This window comes from Montipora foliosa, chromosome 10 (genome assembly GCF_036669935.1).
Source record: "Montipora foliosa isolate CH-2021 chromosome 10, ASM3666993v2, whole genome shotgun sequence".
In the NCBI taxonomy this organism is placed as follows: domain Eukaryota; kingdom Metazoa; phylum Cnidaria; class Anthozoa; order Scleractinia; family Acroporidae; genus Montipora; species Montipora foliosa.
In genome coordinates, this window is record NC_090878.1 from 28658144 (window position 1) to 28680643 (window position 22500).

The following is a 22500-nucleotide window of genomic DNA, read 5'->3' on the forward strand; positions in this document are numbered from 1 at the left end:
ACCAAGTGTTGGTCTTGCTGACGGAGAATTCCAAGGTCAACACATACCCTCCTCCGCTCCTCTATCGCCTCGGTTGTGTTGTAAGTTCCAAGTGACTTATGATGGAGCTTGAGCTTGTCACAGAGTACTTCGACATATGCTTTCAGGTTTGCGAGGAGATAGGGATCTCGAGCGTGGAGGGATTTTTGGACACACTCGTACAGCTCCTTTTCTGTTTCTTTCAACCACCTGCCCTCGAATGCTTCTTTCGCTTTCTGTTTCCTTGCTTCCTTCTCCTCCTCTATTTCTTTCTGACGTAACGCATCCAGATCTTCCTTGAGCTGGGTTGGCAAAGGATCGGAGCTGTTCCTTGGAAGAAGGTCCGCGTGCTCTCTGGGCACCCCTCTGGCAATTAAGCTGTCTCGCCTGAATTGATGGAGCTGATCTTCCCGCGCAAATCGCTCTTCTCTCTCGCGCACGCGCGTTCGTAACATGCTGGTAATTTGTCGGTGTCGTAGGGAACCAGGGGAACATAGCTCGATCGTTCTCCTCATGTTGCTGGAGCACTGACTGTCATCCCAATTGGGTCCATCTCCGCTGCTTTCTTCGACCGGGGCGGGCACTACGCCTGTCTCCTCTAGTGGGTCAGTCCAATCTTCCGAGAGCGCCAACGTTCGCAGAGCGTCCTTTTCCTTGTCATTTAGGATGCCATCGTCCATTTGCGTTTCTTGGCGGTCCTCCAGACCGCCGTCAGAACTTTCTTCTTGGCCACTCGGTGGACGGGCTTTTGTCGAAGCCCATACAATACACTCCATGGGATGCTTGCGAATCCACTCTGCAGCTTTCTTTTTTGGATTGCGCAGACTCTTAAATGTGTAGTTCCTTAACCGACGATCCATCGCGGGTTGATCTTCTGCCCTAAATTCAAGCTTTTGCTGCGCTGTTAGCAGCATGGGACAACGGTTAATGAATGACTTTGCAGTCTGGTACTTTACATCACACGCCGTGTACCCCCCTTGGGTCAGAATCTTCCAGTCGTCTGTGTCTAGTGTGGAGGGACTCGCTTCGTCGATGAATATTATCTCTGTAAAGCGATTAATCATGGCCTTGTTGAAGACTCGTTGTTTCGTGATTGTTGCTATATTGCTGTGGTGCACTATTCCTAGAATTGGTTGGAACAAAGTTGTCTTTCCACTGTTCGCAGCGCCCATGAGACAAGGTACCTTGTCCTTGTGGCGTTTTTGGTCGTGGTTCAAAAGTCTTAGAAAGTCCTCGCAAAACATTTCAATTTCGGCTTCTGGGAGACTATTTTCCAAGATTTCCTTGAAGTACTTAGGCTCTGCTTCTTTCTTCGGGTCGTATCGGGAAAATGCCCTGGGTGTAACGTGACCAATGTCCTTGTCCTTCACCGCATTCTCCAAGAAGCGACGCTCCTTGATGGACCAGCACCAGCCGTCATTGACGTCAATCAAATTATAATCTACACAAAGGGGTCGAATGACTTGGCAATGCGGGTTAGCGAGGATCTCTATGACTTTTTTCATGTCCTTTAATAGTCGCGCCTTGAAAAGTTCATTTGCCGCCAAGCTATTGACGAAAGCCTCCGCCTCGCACTTGAACGAATACGTGTATTTTGCCTTGTCGCATTTCTTGTACACCTTGCCACCATAAAGGGCATACCCCAGCCTTTTCATAGCAATACCAATGTCATTCACAAGTACTGTGAGTTTATCCGATAACCTAGCCTGTTCTTCGATGGTTTCGCTTCCTCTCTGGATGCCCGTGACATCTAACTGGAAACCGAACTGGTCGATGACCAATTTTGCATCTTGCAATTTCCTCAAAGCATACGAAAGATTGGAGTGAAACGAGGAATCGACCAGCCAAACTCGGACAACGTTCTCGGTCCCGCATTCGTCAAGGTCCACTGAATCAGAATCATCCACGAAACTTTCAAGTTCATGCCGAAAGCAGTATCGGTAAGATGTATTCACCAGGTCCTCCATAAATGGGTTCTTATGGTCCTTGAGGACTTTAAACAGCTCCTTCATTGCGCCAGATTCTTTGCCCTCTTGACAGGGGACCTATAAGATTCAGAATAGTTAAAACAATTAACTGAAATGCTAAGGCCATACACAAGTTCATTTAATTTTGCGGTAACTAGTTGTCCTGAGGACTCCAGACAAAAGTTTAAGATGGCGCAACCTAAAATTCGAGACTAGATCATGTGTGCCACTATGAAAATGTAGGCTTGGACGGGTCATACATTTTGTCCAATCTAGTCACTGGACATTGTCTTGTGGACTTTTACTTTTCAATTCATAGCTCGCTTTTCCCTCCTGCTTGTCTTCCTGCTTTGAAATTTACTGTTCGTTTGCACGACTTTTGATGTTGTCAACAAAGAGTTTGTTACCTGATTTGCAATAACGTCCACTCTGCACTCAAGAAGGGCACGATGGATCACAAGAGGATTGCACGGAGCACCGTTAGGCGTAGTCAACGCGATCCAATAATTAAGTGAGGGGCACAACTTTTGATTGACAATCGTCGGGTGACTAGTAACCCATCCTTGGCTTGTTGAACTTGCCAATTGACTCGAGTCTGGAATGTGTTCATTATCATCGCTATCATCGTCCTCTTCATCTGCTTTCTTCTTCTTTGTTTGTTTCTTTAGACTTTCCGTGCTAATAGCGCTGAAGAAGAATGCCACGTTCTTTATGCCTGTGAAAGACACCAGAAAAAACGTCAGACTAAACAAGACAAAAAGCATTTTTCAAATGGTAAAATTTTGACAAACAAACCATGAAGAGCCCTATCGCAAGCATCTCTGTTCCTACACACGTTGTTCCAAGCATTTTCGAAACCCTCCTCCTGGACATCACAAACACATTTTGCACTTATGACACTACATTTTCCTAAAAACACCGGACTTAGGTAGCATAAAGCTGCACTTCTGATGGTCTTGCTATTGAGCTGTCTACATGGATAACGGGCCCTCTGCATCTTCAAAGATGATGTGTGGCTTTGAAAAACGCGTTCAGATTTTATAGACAGCAGACTCGTGAAATCCTCGTGAATAATGCAAGGAGACTTTAATTAAAGGTAAAACAAACAACAAAAAATAGCAATTCAATGCTGACAAAAGTGACGTTTCGATAGCAAACTGTGACATAGCATCAGTTCCCAAATGCCATTCTGTGATTCTTTAAACGATTGTTCTTGCTAGTATACACGATAGATCAGCAGCCATAATTTTAATCGAACAATTAACTCCATCCCTTAGCCACGATAACGACGTAAACGTTCTCCCTCATGTAAAAATGTTCTCGCTGGTATTCAGAATGATCAGCAGATCATCAGTCAACTTGCCTACTGCAATCAACGGCTATTTTAATCGAACAATAAACTCCATCACTAAGCCACAATAACGATGTAGAAGTTCTCCTTCGTTAAGAAAATGTTCTCTTGCTAGTATTCATAATGATCAGAAGATCGACAGTCAACCAACCTACTGCAATCAACAGCTATTTTTGTCGAACAATAAACTTGATTACTAAGCCACAATAACGATACAAAAGTTTGACAAGAATTTGAGAAATGGTTTTACCGAACTAGTGTGAGGTCGCATTTACCAATTGTTGATATCGACTTGCAGTGGGATACTTTTGTCAAGAAACAAACAAAACGAATTGATGCAAAACGAAAGGGTCAGTCACCTTTGCCTACTGCAATCAACAGCTATTTTAATCGAACAAAAACTCCATCACTAAGCCACAATAACGATGTAAAAGTTCTCCTTTGTTAAGAAGATGTTCTCGTGGTAGTATTCAGAATGATCAGAAGATCGTCAGTCAACCAACCTACTGCAATCAACATCTATTTTGGTCGAACAATAAACTTGATTACTAAGCCACAATAACGATACAAAAGTTTGAGAGGAATTTGAGAAATGGTTTTTTCCGAGTAGTGTGCATGAGGTCGCATTTATCGACTTGCAGTGGGATACTTTTGTCAAGAAACAAACAAAACGGATTGATACAAAACGAAAGGGTCAGTCACCTAGCCTACTGCAATCAACAGCTATTTTAATCGAACAAAAACTCCATCACTAAGCCACAATAACGATGTAAAAGTTCTCCTTTGTTAAGAAGATGTTCTCGTGGTAGTATTCAGAATGATCAGAAGATCGTCAGTCAACCAACCTACTGCAATCAACATCTATTTTTGGTCGAACAATAAACTTGATTACTAAGCCACAATAACGATACACAAGTCTGAGAGGAATTTGAGAAATGGTTTTTCCGAACTAGTGTGGGATCGCATTTAGCAATTGTTGATATCAACTTGCAGCGGGATAGTTTTGTCAAGAAACAATCAAAACGGATTGATACAAAACAAAGGGAGTTTCGTTAAAAAGAAAGGGATGCTTACAAATGATGACCCCACTCCTAAAAAAGCAAAACCGTTGTTCTTTTTGGAGGAAATTTTATACTGAATGTCACTAAACTGACTAAACTGCTCACAAACAGACTGAGAGGAGCAAGTGGAAAAAGGAAAAAACAAAACAAAACAAGAACACGAACAAGAACGGAAAAAGCTGAAAATTTCCGCAAAATCCGCTCAATCCACCCTTTCCACCATGATTAAGAAAAAAGCTAGAGGAATACTTCCAGTGCTGCTAGACAGTCGAATGAAGGATTTTCCTAATGATAGCGGAAACGGCGGATTTCGCGGATTTCACGGAAATTTCAACATATATATAATTTAATAATAATAATAATATTAATAATAATAATTATTATTATTATTATTATTATTAATATTATTAAATTATATATATGTTGAAATTTCCGTGAAATCCGCGAAATCCGCCGTTTCCGCTATCATTAGGAAAATCCTTCATTCGACTGTCTAGCAGCACTGGAAGTATTCCTCTAGCTTTTTTCCTAAACATGGTGGAAAGGGTGGATTGCGCGGATTTTGCGGAAATTTGCAGTTTTTGCCGTTCTTGTTCTTGTTTTGTTTTTCTTTTCTTTTTTTCCTTTTTTTTTCCCTCTAGCGCCTCTCAGTCTGTTTGTAAACAGTTTAGTCAGTTTAGTTATGTTCTGTTTAAACTTTCCATTGAATAGTCCAGTACTTTTCAGTTTGATAGTTATTGTTATTCTTGTTACCATTCTCCGGATATTGACCAGATATTGATAGTTTCACCCAGTTCTTTTCAGTTTAATAGTCCAGCACTTTTCAGTTTGATAGTTATTGATATTCTTGTTACCATTCTCCGGATATTGATCGGATATTGATAGTTTCACCCAGTTCTTTTCAGTTTAACAGTCCAGTACTTTTCAGTTTGATAGTTATTGATATTCTTGTTACCATTCTCTCTCAAGCTATAACTGAAGAGGAACCAAGAAATAAGGGAAACGATCTCTCTCTCTCTCTCTCTCTCTCTCTCTCTCTCTCTCTCTCTCCGTTGTTAGGAGTGGCTATTAGTCTCCGGTTTTTCTTGTGATTTGTTTATGTTGAATGCGATAGTGATATGTTACCCCGGTAAACGTAAAGATGTATCTCTTCGATGGTTACTCCGGGATACTCGAGTGCTCCGTTGCAGGACTCGAACCACGCCCCGCTGTCTGCCAGATTGCAGAGCAAGAACCGCGCTCGGCCCATGGACGCGCGGTTAAAAAAAACCGATTGCAGAACAAGAACTGCGCTCGGCCCATGGCCGCGTGGTTAATAAAAAAATAACAACATATCCTCTACCTTTGAAATGACTATTATCGACAATTCGTAATTTTGCCTGGATTGACTGTTATCGTCAATTAAGATTCCTCTGTCCCAGGACTTGTGGTAGCAGATGAAAAGAAAAAAAAGGAAAAGTTGTATAGCCCGACGGGATTTGAACCCGGAGCACCCAATGTGAAGGAACTGTTTTTATCAACTTAACAACTAAAGCTCAACTGGCTGGCAATTGCACCGATTATTTATCAGATCTAATTAGTATATATAAAATCATTGCTGAATGGTGGTTAAGTCTAGAACTTGATTTTAAAATGGTTAAACTTGTTTCTTAGCTTTTGATAATACACGTTTACAGCGGCATTCGGAAGAAAAAAATATATTGACATATTTTAAAACAAAATTTATGGCAGTTAGCGATTCGGTAGTCTAGTGGTTAAGTGAAAGGGTTAATAATCGAACATTCCCAGCTTCGAGTCCAGCGAGTTAAAGTGATTTTACTTGACCCGTGAAACAGAGAATAATAGTTATTGTGTAACACTAGCTCCTGATTAGACCTATCGTTTTTTCTGTTGCTCAGACTATTTAGATCTAAAACGGTAGTCATGCAGTAAAGAAAAATGTAAAATGAAGAATTTCACTTAATAAACGGAGAAAAGTATTACAATAACTGTCGTATAATTTATCTCTTCAGTTGTGTCATTATTGTGTGTTCTGTTTTTGTGTCAGTTTTTTCATCCTCGATCTTGTATACACCATGTGATAGGGGCTTTTACGAACATATAGCGTGTAATATTCCACTATATATTTCACAGGTCAAGTAAAATCACTCTAAGACATTGGGGTAGGATTTAAAAATATGCATTTCCCATAATGCCTATCAAGGGCTGAGCATCCTAAATTGACGATAATAGCCAATTTTAATAGAGAAACTTAGGAATGGTCGATATTAGTCATTTCAGTGGTAGAGGATGGGTTGAAAATAAACAACGTGCAGAGCAAGAACCGCGCTCGGTCCATGGCCGCGCAGTTTTTTTACCACGTCCTTGATGTGTTGCAACAGTGTACTGTGTCTTTAATATCCAAAATCTTTGAAGAGTCCTATTTCTGGGTGGGGAAAGACAACTTCACCCTGCGAGCAGAGCCTCCTTTTTTCTTTACTGAGCAGGAGAAAAGGAGGTTCTGCCTGAATCGCGTCAACTCTTTGAAGCCGCCGCAGCCTGAAATTCCGGACTAGTCAATCTTGTTGTCTCTCGTCAAACTGGTTTTCCCAGTGCGAGCATCCTTTTCGTGATAAAACGGATGGTTATAATTGAGCCCGCTATACCATGAAGAGAGGTGGGATCTGCTTGAATGCCAAGCACTTAGGGTTAAGGTTCGAAACTGTATCCTGGCAACATGCAGCGCATGCTTAATAAAGATCTTACTCGATTCATGCAGAATCTTTCTCGAGACCACCAAAATTGAGCAAGCAAAAGAAAGGCTCTGCTAGTAGGGTGAGACAACTTTTGCATCCTTGTTCTTTGTCACGCCCTAGAGGTGATCGCGTGACTAAAGAAATCGTTACACGAGAGGAAAAACAATAATTTCTGCAACATGGCGCGGTTGAAACTGCGTGGTATGAAATTCTGTGTTTGCCTGTCAAAATCCATTCGTAACTTGCACACTGGTCTGAGATCATTGGACAAACACAAATGTGTTGAGGTAAGCGAAGTAGGATCGTTTATAGAAAGATGCATGAAGTCTGTTGGGACACCCGACCAGCACTGCCGAGCGCTGTCACAAGTCCTTGTTGCTGGAGATGTGAGGGGACATTTTAGTCACGGACTGAACAGATTAGGTGAGCGATGCTTGAAACACAATCATTGACAAACTTGACAATCAAAGCATTGAAAATGTTTAAATTGACTGCATTGGACTTGGTTCTAGAATGCGTTAGCATTTTGTATGTTGTAGCTACTAACGCTTCGATCAGTGATTTTCATGCCAATCATTTATTAATTGTGTAACTTATTTCACTATTACAACTGAGGTTTTTCTTGAGTTTAGTCCATATGTAAGTATTCTCTCGTCAAATTAACAGGAGCAATCAATTCAATTTTCAGTTAAACTAGTCTGACTAGTTCGTTAGTTAAAGGACCTACATACCAGCCACGCGAAGTTACTCTAAAATCCGAGGGTAAATAAACATATAGCCTGTTCCAGGCTCCCAGATAGTCGGGAAAACGAAATCAACGGCGTGTGAAAAGCCACTCATTTTTCACACGCACTTTGTTCTCTTTCCCAATTATCTGGAGGCCGGGAACAGGCTAATAAACATATGAATATGAACTATGAAGAGTGCTTTAGAAGTGCACACGTGCACACTCTCACTCAAATCGTTCTTTGCAATGTATTATTTGATTTATCTTTAAACCTATCACATACAATATGTAATGTCCATGTAAGCAATGTTCGTGTTCTCGTCGACTTTAATGAAAGCACATTTAGCTGAAAGGGGTGTGTAAACGAGGAACAAACTTGTGGTTTTCATCCCAGTTCCAGCTATTTTCTGTTAGTAGTGTAAATGGGTCTTCATTTTTTTACTAGCAAAGTCTAAAAATCGTTTCCTTTAATCCATTCAAATCGGTTGCTTGAGCACCAGGGCCATTTCTGTTTCCTAGCACATCGTCACCGGAGAAGCACTCAGCATTTCTTTCTTAATTGTTTAGTGGATAATATTCAGCAGTTGATGGGCACATTAAACATTGACAGGAGCTGTTAAACTAGAGGGCCTACAAAACATGCTGCCAATTGCAAATTTTCCTGATGAATCGTTTTCTGAAAAGATCTCAAGACTCAATATTTTGCCAAACCAATTTTACATGTATGCCACGTTTGCTGTACTTTTGGCACCATCTCCCTGGCATATTTCTTATCAACATAAGTAAAAGAATAATTTTAGCTTTTGTTCATTGGAATGTCAAGATTGTGCAACTCCAGCTTTTTAAAAATTTTCTCACACTTTAGAAATGTATGTTCATGACATCAAGGTTGGCACTACAGCTTTGGAAGGAAAACCTGAAATTCTGAAAGAAACCATGGCAACAGCGCTTGTTGAAGGAAACAATCTTTTGGGACCGGTAAGTGTGATTGAAAGGAGCAGGAGGGAGGTACAATGTACAATGTATCATGCACATTGCGAAGTATATTCCATACCTAGTACTGAACATCTACATAGATAATTCTAACCCATGGACACCTGGGGGTTCCCCATTGAGGAGTAAAATCGTCTGGCGTTAGACAGAGTAAAATACTAAGTATGGCTGGTTTAGGCATCATTAAGGGTTAAGAAGGTCTGGAAGAACTCTCACCCTGTCATTGGATCTTACAGACACTCTGAGATGCAATCTTTTAAATTTTAATAAACATCAACATTGGAGACAGAAACACCTTTTATCACCCCTTGTCCCAGAAATTGATAATGCCATGATAACAATCTTATTCTATACCCCCTCAACTCCAACTAACCTCAATTTTTACTTACCTGCCTAACATTTACACGTAGGATAGGAACCAATTTAGTTCCACCCCTCTCACTGAGGCTTAAAGCAAGATTCTCTCGATCCAACACCCAGCATCTGTGGCTTAAGAATTAAAGTTGGTTTTGGTTTAAGGTTTCTAATACTTTGTTTTGTTTTCTGGAAAAAGGTTGTGGGTAACTTTTGCAATGAGATAGCCATAGAGAAAGCTAAAGACACCGGAGTTGGATGGGTGGCGTGCCGAGGTAAATAGTAACTAAGCTGCTGCCTCAACTCTTTGCTTTTCAGACCTTTGTTAGATTTTTAATGCTGACTGTAATTTTTTGCCAATGCACAATGGGCAGCTGCATGGCTCTGTTATGTGAGCAAACACAAGGCCGATACAATCTAGCTGACACAAGGCTGACAACTAGCTGACACATGCATTTTTCTCTCTGAGTAAAAACATTGATACATGTACACTGGAGGTGTATGGCATTGACTGTAAATTATTGAATTGTTAGCGATGCTAGAAATTAATTTTCTGTTTTTTCGATTGGGACATATTGCTTGCTGTAGCAATTTGAAAATTAGGTGAAGTCATCCGTGACAATACTAAAAATAAACTATTCTTTCCATTTTGATTTGTTTGCCTTTTTAGGTTCAAATCACTATGGTATTGCTGGTTGGTATACCTTAAAAGCTGTGGAACAAGGATTAATTGTTAGTGAACATTCCTTGTGTCAATTACACTGGTGCAGTTCAATCATTTTTGCATTTCATTAGCATACACTCGCAGGAATTGTATTGGTTTGTAAAAGGCACTATGCTAAATTAAGAGTCTTGTCAAACTGGTTTTATTTTTCGAATATAATTATACCTCAAATTCTCATCAGTTGTTTTGAAATGCTTTGTTGTATCGAATTAGGGAATGAGTTTCACAAACACCTCCCCTCTGATAGTGCCAACAAGAGCACGCAAGGTAATAATAATAATAATAATAATAATAATAATAATAATAACAATAATGATAATAATAATTACTTTATTTAAGTCTCAAGGTTATTTACCCAAGCAAGAGTGCTCTACTAATTGGGGATACTATAAATCAACTGAAATCAGAACAAATCAAATCAATTGTTGGTTTTTGACGAGAGGGGAAAACCGGAGTACCCAGGGAAAACCTCTCACATCAGACTAGAGAACCAACAAACTCAAGCCACATATGGTGTCGATTCTGGGAATCAATCCCGGGACACATTGGTTGAAGGCGGGTGCTCTCACCACTGCGCCAGCCATGCTGTAAGAAGATAGGCATGTGGCAGGCTACTGTCACTTGACTGTAGCAAGTGAATTAATACTTTGATTCTCGTCATTGTCAGAGGCAGTTGCCAAACATTCACATTTTTGCACAAAGAGTTTAAAAGTAGATTCATTGGAAGATGAGAATGTGAGAGGCATAACTGCTTGTTTAACAACACCAGGTTACTTTATCCAGGTCAAGATCAGAAATTGTTGGAAAACATTCCAATTTAGCACAAACAGTTTGCTACGACTGAACGTAAATTCATTGGAAGATAAGGATGCAACAAGCTACTGCCACATTAACTGTGTCAGATTTACTTTCATCCATAGGTTACTTTAGGTACCAATCCAATATCAGTGGCTGCTCCAGGAAAAAATGGTGACAGCTTTGTTCTTGACATGGCAACAAGTTGTGTTGCTCTTGGCAAGGTAGGTGAAATACAATTCTTATCAACCAGGAAATTCCCACCAGACATGTAACTTGTGTGTGCTTAAACCTCAAAGATCCAAATTTCAGGGTCAGTAATAGCCTGGACATTGTAGTTTTGGCTTCAGTCCTAGATTTCTGTTACGCATTACGTGAGTAGTATTGTGCGGTCAGGTGGATTTTGATCCTTGCATGGGACACACAGTTGGTAGTCTATTGTTAGCAACTTAGCATGGTGTCTTCTTTAATCTCATTGCTTTACTTACATTTCTTTTGTGTATAGATAGAAATGGCAAATAGAAAAGGAGTGGAAATGCCTCATGGATGGGGTGTTGACTCAGAAGGACAGGTAAGATGCCACTGTCTCAAGTGCTCGTACATGAGAACAGATACATGTAGCTCTCAAAAAGGTTAACTTGATGGAGTTCTTTTCCAGAATCATGTGGTTGTCATTGGGGTGTCTTGAAAACAAAGACCCCTAAGATGCTAAGACCCTAAGACTCGAAAACATAGAAAGTAAGCCAAAACCTTCAATTTGGCTAACCCTAGGCCTAAAAACCAACTTTAGGCCTAGGGCTAGCCAAACTGAGGGTTTTGGGTCACCGGTACTTTTTACGTTTTCGAATCTTCGGGGTCTTAGGGGTCATTGTTCTCAAGACACCCATTTCCATTGGACCACTTTTGTCTTGCTCCATTCCAAATACACATTTTTGTGCCATTCTATTTGTTTGGAATTAATATTGGATTAGGCTTGTATGGTCATCTTAGCTGAAAATGGTGTACAGTGAAAATGGAATTTGAAAGACAGCTTTTAGCAGAAATTGCATGATTTTTCGTCTTTTAACATCCTACCAAGCCTTTCGTAGGCGTGCAGAAAGGTGGTTTTAATTAGTAAATGAAAGAACCAATCCCAGTCACGCGTTGCAATATTTGATGATCAATGGTTTAATGCACTCTTGAGAAGGGGGCAATTACTCCTTATCATCCTCACAGGGAATTTCACCGTGATACATCAATAGTTGCATTTGAAACTTGAGGCGCATGACATTGTGCCAATCAGTCAATCAGTTTCTTGTAGTTAAAAATGACACAATACAGACCTAGGTGACCTGACATTAACAAAGCTATTCTAGGCGGGCCACCTTCCTAAAACAAGTAGTCTCTGTTAATAAAAGAAAATCAAAAACATTAAATACAACAAAGAGGAAAATAAAAATCATGAAGCTACTTGTAATTAATTACAAAACTAACATATCAAATATGGTTAACCTACATGTAAGTACTGCATAAAATAAGTAAATTTACGATCCCTGAGGGAATACCTTGGCCCCAGGTTATGAGACCATAAGATATATCAGGTTTAATTAAGGAGCGGTTGTGTTAAGAAGATTGGCAAATGAGACAAAATGTCTTAATCTATTAATTACAGCAATTTCTTTAATTATTTTTGATGATACATAATCAATATAGTACTTCCAGGAAGGATTGTTGTATACGTATCAAGATTCCTAGATATTAAACGAAAGTTTTATACGTGGGATGCCGTAGCCTCATTGTTTCAATTGTTTCCTCTTGGAATCGCCTTGAGCAAGAAAGACGAAGTTCTTCATGATACACTGTACTCTAGGTTTAACGTAGCATACATGTGTACCGGACATATGTATTGTAATCATGATGAAATCAGTTCTAACGATTGCAGCAACCAATAACAGGGTATGTTAAGTGTAAACACTGACTGGCCCTATGTAAAGGATTCCAAGGTAGCCCTCGCATTTCAGATCTCAGCCCGTGGATTCCGGATCCCAAATAGTGGATCCCGGATCTCGAGTCCAGTCGTAGATTCCGTATTCCAGTGGGTTCACGGGTTCTGCCGAAATGGATCCTGGATTTCATCGAAATCCATTGATTCTGCATTCCATACAGTGGATTCCAGATTTTAAAGCCTCACGTTTGTTGGATTCCAGATTCCGGATTACTTCACATCGGGCAAAGTGATGATACAACGGCCATGTTCTTGTGTATTTTCAACCTCGTTCCCAGGGTCTCTCTTCTCTGCCTCCATTGTCAAGAAAGACGCTGGGAACGAGGTTGATCTATTTTTTCTTTCTTATCACATAAGATTTACTTCAAACTTCTTATTAAAACGAAATGAATTCCTCCATTCGTGTCTCGAAACGTGCAAGGGGTGATGTGCACGTGATTAATTAAGACTTATCATTTCATATCACTGATAAAGTTCGCAGGGTTCTTGCTGAGTTTTTGCACAGGAGGTAAAAAAACAAAAATAGCAGGTAACTTTGTTACCTGCCCCTGCACGGGCTAGCGAGCTCAAGTCTTAACTTGACGTTCGTATCGATCGCTGTCGCGTGCCAGGGGCTGTTAAATTAATTTAATACTCAGCACAAAGAAAATAGGTTATGCTATTTCATTGATTTTCACTCACCACCGCTTTTCTGACGCTTTGGTTGAAAACCAAATCTGTCGTTTTCCACGTGTGGATGCCGATTTCCCCTGGCCGCGGGAGGAATGGGAAGGAAACATGGCGGACATCATTTCGAGGGGTGAGTTGGCAAAAACAAGCTGGATTGCTTTAACAAATGGTATATTTTCGAAGCGATAACATGTGCCAAATATCTTCACAGGATTGGTTGGAAGGGGAAAGCAATATTTTCTCATAAACGCAATGTCATTTCACCTTTGAACAGACGAACATTCGTTGGATAATTTCGGTAAATATTTCAGTGAAACAGCCGGTAACATTTACGTGAACAGCCGGTAAAAATAACCGGTTACCGGCTCTTAACAAGAACCCTGAGTTCGAGGGATTGAAACGAACTCTCCGTTTGTTATAGATATTTTTCTGATTTTGGGAATTCTCTAAACATCTGGCCTCGGTTGTTCAAAAGGTGGATAACGCTATGAATCACTATCCAGCGGATAAACACCAGCAAAACCGATTGAGTTATCCAGTGGATAGTGATTTATCCAGTGGATAGCGCTATCAACCCTTGGAACAACGGGAGCAAGTTCCTTACGTCAACCTGTTATTTTTCACACTAGTCCATAACACTTTAATTTACCAAGTGTATGGTAGCCTTTCTCAGAGCCACTGGCATCCCCAAACCTGAGTTGTTTGACTGGAAGGCGTGTCTTGTCTGTGAGGAGACCGCTGTCTTCACGCCATTTGGCGTCGTTCTTATCGCAGTTGCAACCACGACTGGGGTTTGCACATGAGTTGGTCATCCCGCATGCGCACTTATTACTGACTGACGCTCCACCCCAGTACGTCATCTTAACCGAATCCCGCGACACCCACCATCCGTAAGGATTGTTATTGTTGAGCAGCACTGAATCATAACATTCATACTTAATAAACTGTTCACAGTGTGAAGAGACTCTGGTGAGACTCGCCAGCTGAGACAAACTTGCTCATGTATAATGAATGTCACGTGAATAGCTACCTGGAGAGTCATAACCATTGACGTAGGTTTTGCTTTCGCTGTCGTGACTGATGACTTTCACGCCAACACTATTCTTGTATGTCATGTCGCAGTAGACTTTAAATGGTGCCAGACCTCCTGGGCCATCTGGATCAATGACGTAAGTTCCGCTTGGGATGCTGACGTACTTCCGTATATCAGAGCAGGATCTCGCATTAACAGGAGTGTTAAGTTTTACCTTAGCTTCTATTCTTGTCAGCGCATTGGTTGCTCTGCAGGTGTAAGTTCCTTGGTGAGATTTTTTAACATTTTGAAGAACCAGTGTTCCATTCAATAACATATTTGAACCAAGAAGAAGTGAACGCTCTTCATCCTTCTTCCAAGTTACAGCGGTTTTTAAGTCGCTCTCGGCCACACAGGGAAGATGGATACTCTGACCAATCACTGGTGTTACATCTTTTGGGGGACGGACTTTAAATCGCAGACGAGAGAATATTGTGAGTTGATACACTGGTGCTATCGATCCCAGAATATTTTGCGCCTTACAAATGTATATTCCTCTATCTTTCTTTTCCACATTGTGTATTATTAAGTTTTTCTCTGTCATCTTTGTTTTTCCTACTGGCAAACGACCAACTGATTTGGACCATGTGACACTTGGCTGCGGCTGACCAGCAGTATTGCAGGGGATGGTGACATTTTGCTCCTCTTCTGCCCATATTTCTGTGGATGGTGACAGGAGCCGGGGAGCGACTGTCGAATAAGGAAGAGTAACAAATCAAGTAACTGGCCTAAAATCCTGCTTCGTGAAAAAGTTAGTTTTATACAGTAAGTGACCTTTAAAATGTTTGTCACAATCAGCGAAGTAATTCATTTCTGCGTTGCAAAGAATGGCGTCAAACAATCGAATCAATTTTATTCAAGATTTGAAGTGAATCAGAGCCTGAAAGGACAGTGACGAAACATCAATGAGAAAGGCAACTTACACTGAACAGTCAGCCTAGCTGACGCGTTAGCGCTTCCTAACAAGTTCTCTGCTCTGCAGCTGTAAACCCCTTCGTCTCCAGGGCTAACATCCCTCACAATCAGAGCGCCACTGGTTTCAATCACGTGACATCCAGCCGGAAGTGATGAATTCAGCTTAGACCACTTGACGTTTGGTAATGGATTTCCATTTGGTGAACATTTCAAGATGGCTGTTTGACTTTCATTAATCGTAGTTTCCATCGGAGGCTGAAGCAGAGAAGGAGCTGAGATAGACTGGCCCGGATCACCTTTAGCGCCCTTTACTCCTGGCATACCGGGTGGTCCCGTGGGCCCAGTATTACCCGGAATCCCCATATCCCCTTTCATGCCTATCAGTCCTTGAGGTCCTATTGGGCCATGTTTACCAGGAGGTCCCTGTGGCCCGGGTCTCCCTGGGGGTCCTGGTCTACCCTGGGTTCCCGGTCTTCCTCGTTTCCCACTATTTCCTTTTTGTCCTGATCGGCAGAGAGTTTCATCTGTGGCACACATTTGGTTTTGCAGTGTTTGAAGCTCTTGTTTGATCAGCAGTTTTACATCAGACGCTGATTGGAGAGATTTTAGTTGTGACTGTTCTGGTGAAGCTCGTTTTTGCCTGCCCCAGGTCCCTTGGTTTCCTTCTGGAAATATGAAATTGATATCGAGATGCAGCACTGATCGATTCATAAATCGTTAAAAACTCACGATCGTAATTGTCATGGTGAATATTCTTGGCATTTGATTTGCCAGTCCTAGCAGTACACAAAAATTATGGCGCAAAGATTAATAAAAAAACTTGTTTTTGTAGCATGAAGCGACTAGGAGTATTGCTACTCTCCCCTTGATGGGATGCCAGCCCATCGCAGGGTTATCCCCGGCATTACATTCGCCGGTACCCATTTATGGGTGGAGAGAGGCACCGTGAGAGTAAAGTGTCGTGCCCAAGAACACAACACAATGTCCCTGGGCAGGCCCTGAACCCGGACCACTAGATCCAGAGTCGAGCGCACTGACCATGAGGCCACCGCGCCTCCCACAATCAAAAACGTGAACCATGATATAAAGACTTCTTTTCAGGCGGAGGATAACAGCAAGCATAGTTTTTATGAAATTTATTTTGAAATAATATTTGTTTGACAAAAGGATGTTGAAGTGTCCGGTATGGCAAGTAAACCAGGACTGACAAAAAAGCCCGACAAACATTGACAGCGTTGCAAAGCTTTTAAAGTATATAAAATCTTCAATCAACTGACCTTTTGTATGCCTCCATTGGTCCCTGTCATCTTGCCATTCTCTGTATTTCTGCTGTACTTTTCGTAGGATTTTAGTCTCGAGCTGATCACAGGATGTTACTAAATGTGATATTAGTCGATGCTGTTGTTGTATTTTGAGTTCCACATGAATTAGACCGACGCAACACATAACAGACAACAACAAACCGGACGCAGAACACAATCTGCCAAATCTGTTGGTCCGCTTGTCTTCTTGATGTTTCATTGCTGCAGAATGGCTTTCTTTCAGCACTTTTCGACTGCTGTGTTTTTTTGACAAGATGAATTCGCCGCTTACGAACCAGGAACGTGCTGATCCTTTTTGAAATAATTGCAGTAATGAACAAACAAAATGTGCTATGCTAAGAAATGAAACGCAACACCCAGTCTTGTTGACATGTTGTATTTTAGATTTCGTAATACGGGAAGTATATCAATTTATGCAGGTCATCCGGATTTTTTGATTGTGTGGAAACACTTCGATGCAATGGTAAAAGGAACTTTATTTAAGTGTCTAGTCGTTCTAGCGCTGGAGCGCTAATTGGGGACACTGTAAACTGAAATGAACAATTAAAGTAAATCAAGTCAAATTTTGGTTTGTGATCGATCATGAGGTAAGGGAGCAACACCTTTAATTCCTCAAGGTTACCCCATCGGAACCTAAAATCGTCTGGCCAGAGTGGAAACTACGATATGGAGATGATGTTGCGATGTTGGGTGCAAACAAAGTTGGCCAAACTAGTTGCTCATCGAACGAAAATAATGAATTAAAGTTGCTAAATGCGGCAAAGGCTCTTTGGTGTTGGCCATCAAATTATTAAAACAAGAATTTTGCAGCGTATTTCTGGGTCTGTTATGTCTTCAAATATTTTTTTCTTAGGTGCCTACTATTGTAGACCGGCATCTAGACCGGTAATGTTTTGCGGTGAAAAAGTTGCAAACTAAAATGCAAAAGTTTTGAGTATTTTCTTCCACTAATCTTTATTTATGGCAGTGCCAAAAAGCATGATGAGAAAAATAGGCACGCATTGCGTAAGTACGTAGTGCAGTAACACCGCGCCTTATTCCATATTGTCAACTGAGCTGCGTTTTGTCTTCCAGGAGATTCAAGTTGTCTTTGCTTCATATATAGCCCTAATAGTACACGTTATTGTTTTGGTACCTTGTATCATTATAGTGCTATGGTAGATGTCTGGGTAAAAAGCCCCCTGAGAAGACATGTGATCACTAGCAAAATACTAAACCCAGGAAGATTGAAGAAAATAAAAGGGAATCGAGAAACATTAGCTTCGAGGCTGACATGTTGATCATTTTCAAGTTCCCTCACAACTTCTTTTTCACCACAAGTTTAAGCGTGCACCCTGAGCGTCTGACACCTTTCTAACACAAAAGGTCACTGAAGTTAATCCCTGTGCGCTGGGGTTAGTATGTGGATGGATGACCTCAAAAATATACCACTTTGCAACAGCAAGAAAGGACCGAAAATTCTATTTTAATGCTCAAAAATGCGAAATAAGCAAGGTACAGATTTGTTGATGCAAAAGTAAATAAAATATTGATACACAGTTTTTAGGAAGAGCAGAACCAAGTTTTTAGGACGGTCGATTGGTCAGAATTTTTCTCTGTCCTTGTGTGGGCCCATTTCCATCTGTAGGGCTAACGCTCACATGGTTCATATGGGACTGAAATCTAGCACTTCACATTACACTCTATTCAGTTAACTCAAGCAAACTTGAGCAGAATTAAGTTCAGCTCATCGCCGTTCGAAAGCAGAATGTCAGTTAATCCAAACCAGTTACATTAAACGAATAAAATTGTTCTTGTTTGCCATATAATAAACATTTTATTAACCGAGTTTAGTCAGTCTGTATGGGAGAATCTTGACCTCGGTCGTTTGTACAGACCTCACTGCGTTCGGTCTGTACTCACGACCTCGATCAAGATTCTCCCATACAGACCTCCTGCTCAGTTGTTAGAAAGAGCTAAAGATAAAAGACCTGTGGCTCCCTATCAGGTTGGGTAGCTAAGTGGGTAGTGCATCCGAATGGCAATACGAAGGTCCTAGGGTTTAAATCCTATCTTGGACTCCATTTTTTGTCTTCTTTACCCATCTTTTACAACACCTTTCTTTTGGGCCCTTTAGCACACCTGGCCCCAGTTCTCTATCCAGAGGATGCATGTAGGTCACTATCCAGAATGTAAAATATACTATACGTTAAACGTTGTCCAAGGTTTTCGTACAAATCCTTACTTAGATGTGCCTTGAGTGTGCATATTTAACAATTATTCCATGAGCGCGCGTTGTATATGAGTTGTCTATAACCAGTCTCATATCCAACAAGCGCGAATGGAATAACTGTTTAATTAAATTCCTTAAACTCCAAAAGTTTGGAGGTGCGAAATACGAGCGAAAAAAGTAAAGTAAAGTAAAGTGGTACATTTATATAGCGCCTTTATCACTAACGTCTCAAAGGCGCTTTACAATGATCAATTTACCCCCAGCGGACTGGAAACATATACAGGCGCAAATTGCAGCCGCTTCTAAGCAGTCCATGCATGCTGGTACTCATTTTACCGACCTCGGAAGGATGGAAAGCTGAGTGAACTTTAGCGGGAAAGAAGGTCGCCAAATATTCCAGTCTCGGCAGAACCGGGAATGGAACCCGGGACCTTAGGGTTGGAAGGCAGAGATCTTACCACTGCGCCAACCCCTCCGCCGGTAAAAAAGCGAGAAAATCCGAGCGAAATCGAAAACAGTTGATGAAGATGCGATGTTGTGTCATACCTGGTGGTCAGGCTCATCACAAAAACATTTCTTACCGTTTTGCATACTTCTAAACGTCGATCGGAATTGATCCAAACTTACCACACGCAAAGCTTAGCGCAATCATTTGCCATATAAGGTCAAACTAAGGTATATGAGCTGATAACCGAGACTCAGTGAACCAATCAGAAAACGAGAAATGCATTAACCGAGGTTGAGAATTTAATAATCATGGTTATAGGAGGAAATAGTGAAATCATTACACAGATAGTGATTTATCCACGGGAAGTCTTTGAACTTCGACGATACGGCGGCCATTTTGATTTCTATTCTTTAAATGTATATTATGGGATGCTCAGGGAGCAAAATTCAATATGTATTTGCCCCCCTGGGCATCCCATAACAGCTATTGGAGCAATATAATTCAAAATGGCCGCCGTATCGTCGAAGCAGTCAATTGGGGCCTGGGCCAAGTCAGTTCAAGCTTGTCTTTCTGAGCCTTTTTGTTTAACTTTCAGGAAACTCTGGACCCTGAAAAAGTACTTTCTGGAGGAGGCCAACTGCCCCTTGGTGGAATGGAAATAACAAGTAAGATCTTGGGCCCAGCTCTTCTATAGCTGGATAAGTTTATCCCATGGATAAGTCACTATCCAGAGTATAAAATATCCTCGGCATTAAGCGTTGCCGAAGGGTTCTGTACACGCCTTTACGCAGATGTGCTTTTCGTGTGCATATTCAAGGTTACGTGAACAAATACTAAAGTCCTTGCACAAATTGAAACTGTCGTATAGTGACCTATCCACAACACCTGAGACCTCAATGGACAGGCATTTGATGTCACAGCTTGTCTCATTCCTGCTAGCAGTGTATTTAATAATTTTATCTATAATTGTGTGGACTCTGAAGTTTTTTTATTTTTTCTGTCACCACCGTGCATTCGGCGAGAGCTACTGAAATTTAAATTGACCAATCAGAATTCAGCGAGCGGGAAAAACTGTGCTATCAGACGTCACGTCAATTGTCCGATATTAAAGGACCAGAAAACCACTTAAAAGGTTTTTGTGGCAACTTCTTTGTCAGCAATCTTTGGCGCCAAAACTTGTTTGCCGGCGAGCGATGATCCGAACGTCAGCTGTTGTGCTTAGGCCGTTATTTGTGCTTTTTCAAACTATTTTAAGACGAATTCAGTGTGATATTTTCAAGTGTAAGAAGACGTCAAACTGTATTGATAATGTATTTATTTGGGTTAACTTCGCGAAAAAAGACTTTGGTGGCGTACTTTCGACAGGGTAGATCGACAACAACGTCGTTTGCGCACAGCGTTTTCGATGAGAGGGAAAATGATTAACGGGATAGCACAGTTTTGACTGCCGTGCACACTAAAAAACATATGGGCGCTGGTTCCGTATGCAATTCAATTATGTTTGTGAAAACAGTTGGAGCACCTTGACAGAAATCCACAAAGTGGGTTCAAATCAACCAATCATGTGGTTGGATGTTAACCCACTCGGCTTCAGTTACTATGGGCAGTTTGGCAGTGTCTAATTCCGGAAGACAAAAGAATAATTAACAATTATTCCATGAGCGCGCGTTGGATATGAGATGGTAAATAGCCAACGAGGCGCGTAGCGCCGAGTTGGCTATAACCACTCTCATATCCAACAAGCGCGAATGGAATAATCGTTTTATTAAATTCCTTAAACTCCAAAAGTTTGGAAGTACAAAATACGAGCGAAAATAGAGAGAAAATCCTACCGAAATCGAAAAAAGTTGATGAAGATGCGATATTGTGTAATACCTCGTGGTAAGACAGACGCAGGCTCATCACAAAAACATTTCTTACCTTTTCGCGTATCACTAAGCTTCGAAAGTGATCCAAACTTTCCACAAAAACGTTTTTCTTTTGCTTTATACCGAAAGAAATTTCGCTTTCTGGCGTAAACGTTTTTAGTTTAGCAACGCTAAGCGCAATCATTTACCATATAAGGTCAAACCAAGGTATATGAGCTGATAACCGAGATTGAGTGAACCAATCAGAGCACGAGAATTGCATTATCCGAGGTTGAGAATTTAATAATTTTTGTTAATCCACTTTGCAGATAAACAACACTCTGTTTAGGCAGAGAATAACTACTGGGTTAGGGAGTGATCTCTAGTGATTAGGTCTAAGCGCCGACTCGAAATGGTTAGCTTTCATAAATTGTTCTGGTAACAGCATATTTAAACTTAGTGAAACTTTAGGAAAATCGTTTGCCACCTTATATACACAAAACTAAGTGTCTCACCTTATTTTGGAGTGGTGAGTAAATGACGTCATTTTCTCCTCGATCCCGATCGCTAAGAGTTTATCGGTGGGAAATGCACAAATAAAAGTAATGGCGGACCGTTAAGTAAAAATTTGGAGTTAACATAAACGTCTTCCTCTTAAAATTGCTGCAAAAAAAAAATTCGCCTGTTTAGCATTCATCGCCATTACTTACGCAATGTGAAGAAAATCGAGAACTGTTTTTTTTTTATCTTAGTAGCACCTAACGCAGCACAGAGAAAGCTACTTTCCATTCAAGTCGCTGCAATTATTGCTGTCTCTTTCAACCAATTGAAGGGTTTGCTCGCTCTCTCGAGGTATCAGCAGTAGCTTATTTACTGATTAATGATGACACTCAGACGGAAGCACAAAAAATGGTCGTAAAATTCAAGGCAACCAATGGTGGCAAACCCGAAAGAACGAGGATCTTGTTAATCATTCGTAACTGATTTCGTTTAAAATGTATCAGTCGTATGGTTTTCTTCTTGCAGGTGGTTTTAAAGGGTATGGCTTGGCAATGATGGTAGAGGTGTTTTGCGGCATTCTAGCAGATGCGGCTTTCGGGCCCAGCGTCAGGCGGTGGAAAGGTGATGAAAGAGTGGCCAATTTAGTGAGTAGGGTATTTCTTGGTATTGTTAAACGAAAAGTATATATTTATGATTTATTTCATTTACATCCTTTGTTTATCTGATGAATGAGTCAATACGTTATCGACCAACGGCTTTGTTGGATGTTTTTTTAAAGGGAGGTTTTCACGTGACGTCATCGCCG

The 22500-nt window shown here is 40.9% G+C and overlaps 1 protein-coding gene and 1 pseudogene across 1 annotated transcript in view; one reads left to right on the forward strand and one right to left on the reverse strand.

The window, feature by feature from the left end:
- Window positions 1–7134: 7134 nt before the first annotated feature.
- Window positions 7135–22500, forward strand: part of LOC137973947 (uncharacterized oxidoreductase YjmC-like) — a 20229-nt gene continuing 4863 nt past the window's right edge. The window contains exons 1-9 of the mRNA XM_068820854.1: window positions 7135–7555; window positions 8725–8837; window positions 9406–9481; window positions 9877–9938; window positions 10144–10197; window positions 10851–10949; window positions 11231–11296; window positions 19943–20012; window positions 22221–22339. Coding sequence (XP_068676955.1) covers window positions 7312–7555; window positions 8725–8837; window positions 9406–9481; window positions 9877–9938; window positions 10144–10197; window positions 10851–10949; window positions 11231–11296; window positions 19943–20012; window positions 22221–22339 — 903 coding nt within the window. The 5' untranslated portion in view covers window positions 7135–7311. The remainder of the gene's footprint in view (window positions 7556–8724; window positions 8838–9405; window positions 9482–9876; window positions 9939–10143; window positions 10198–10850; window positions 10950–11230; window positions 11297–19942; window positions 20013–22220; window positions 22340–22500) is intronic.
- LOC137973950 (uncharacterized) lies at window positions 13925–17003 on the reverse strand (annotated as a pseudogene).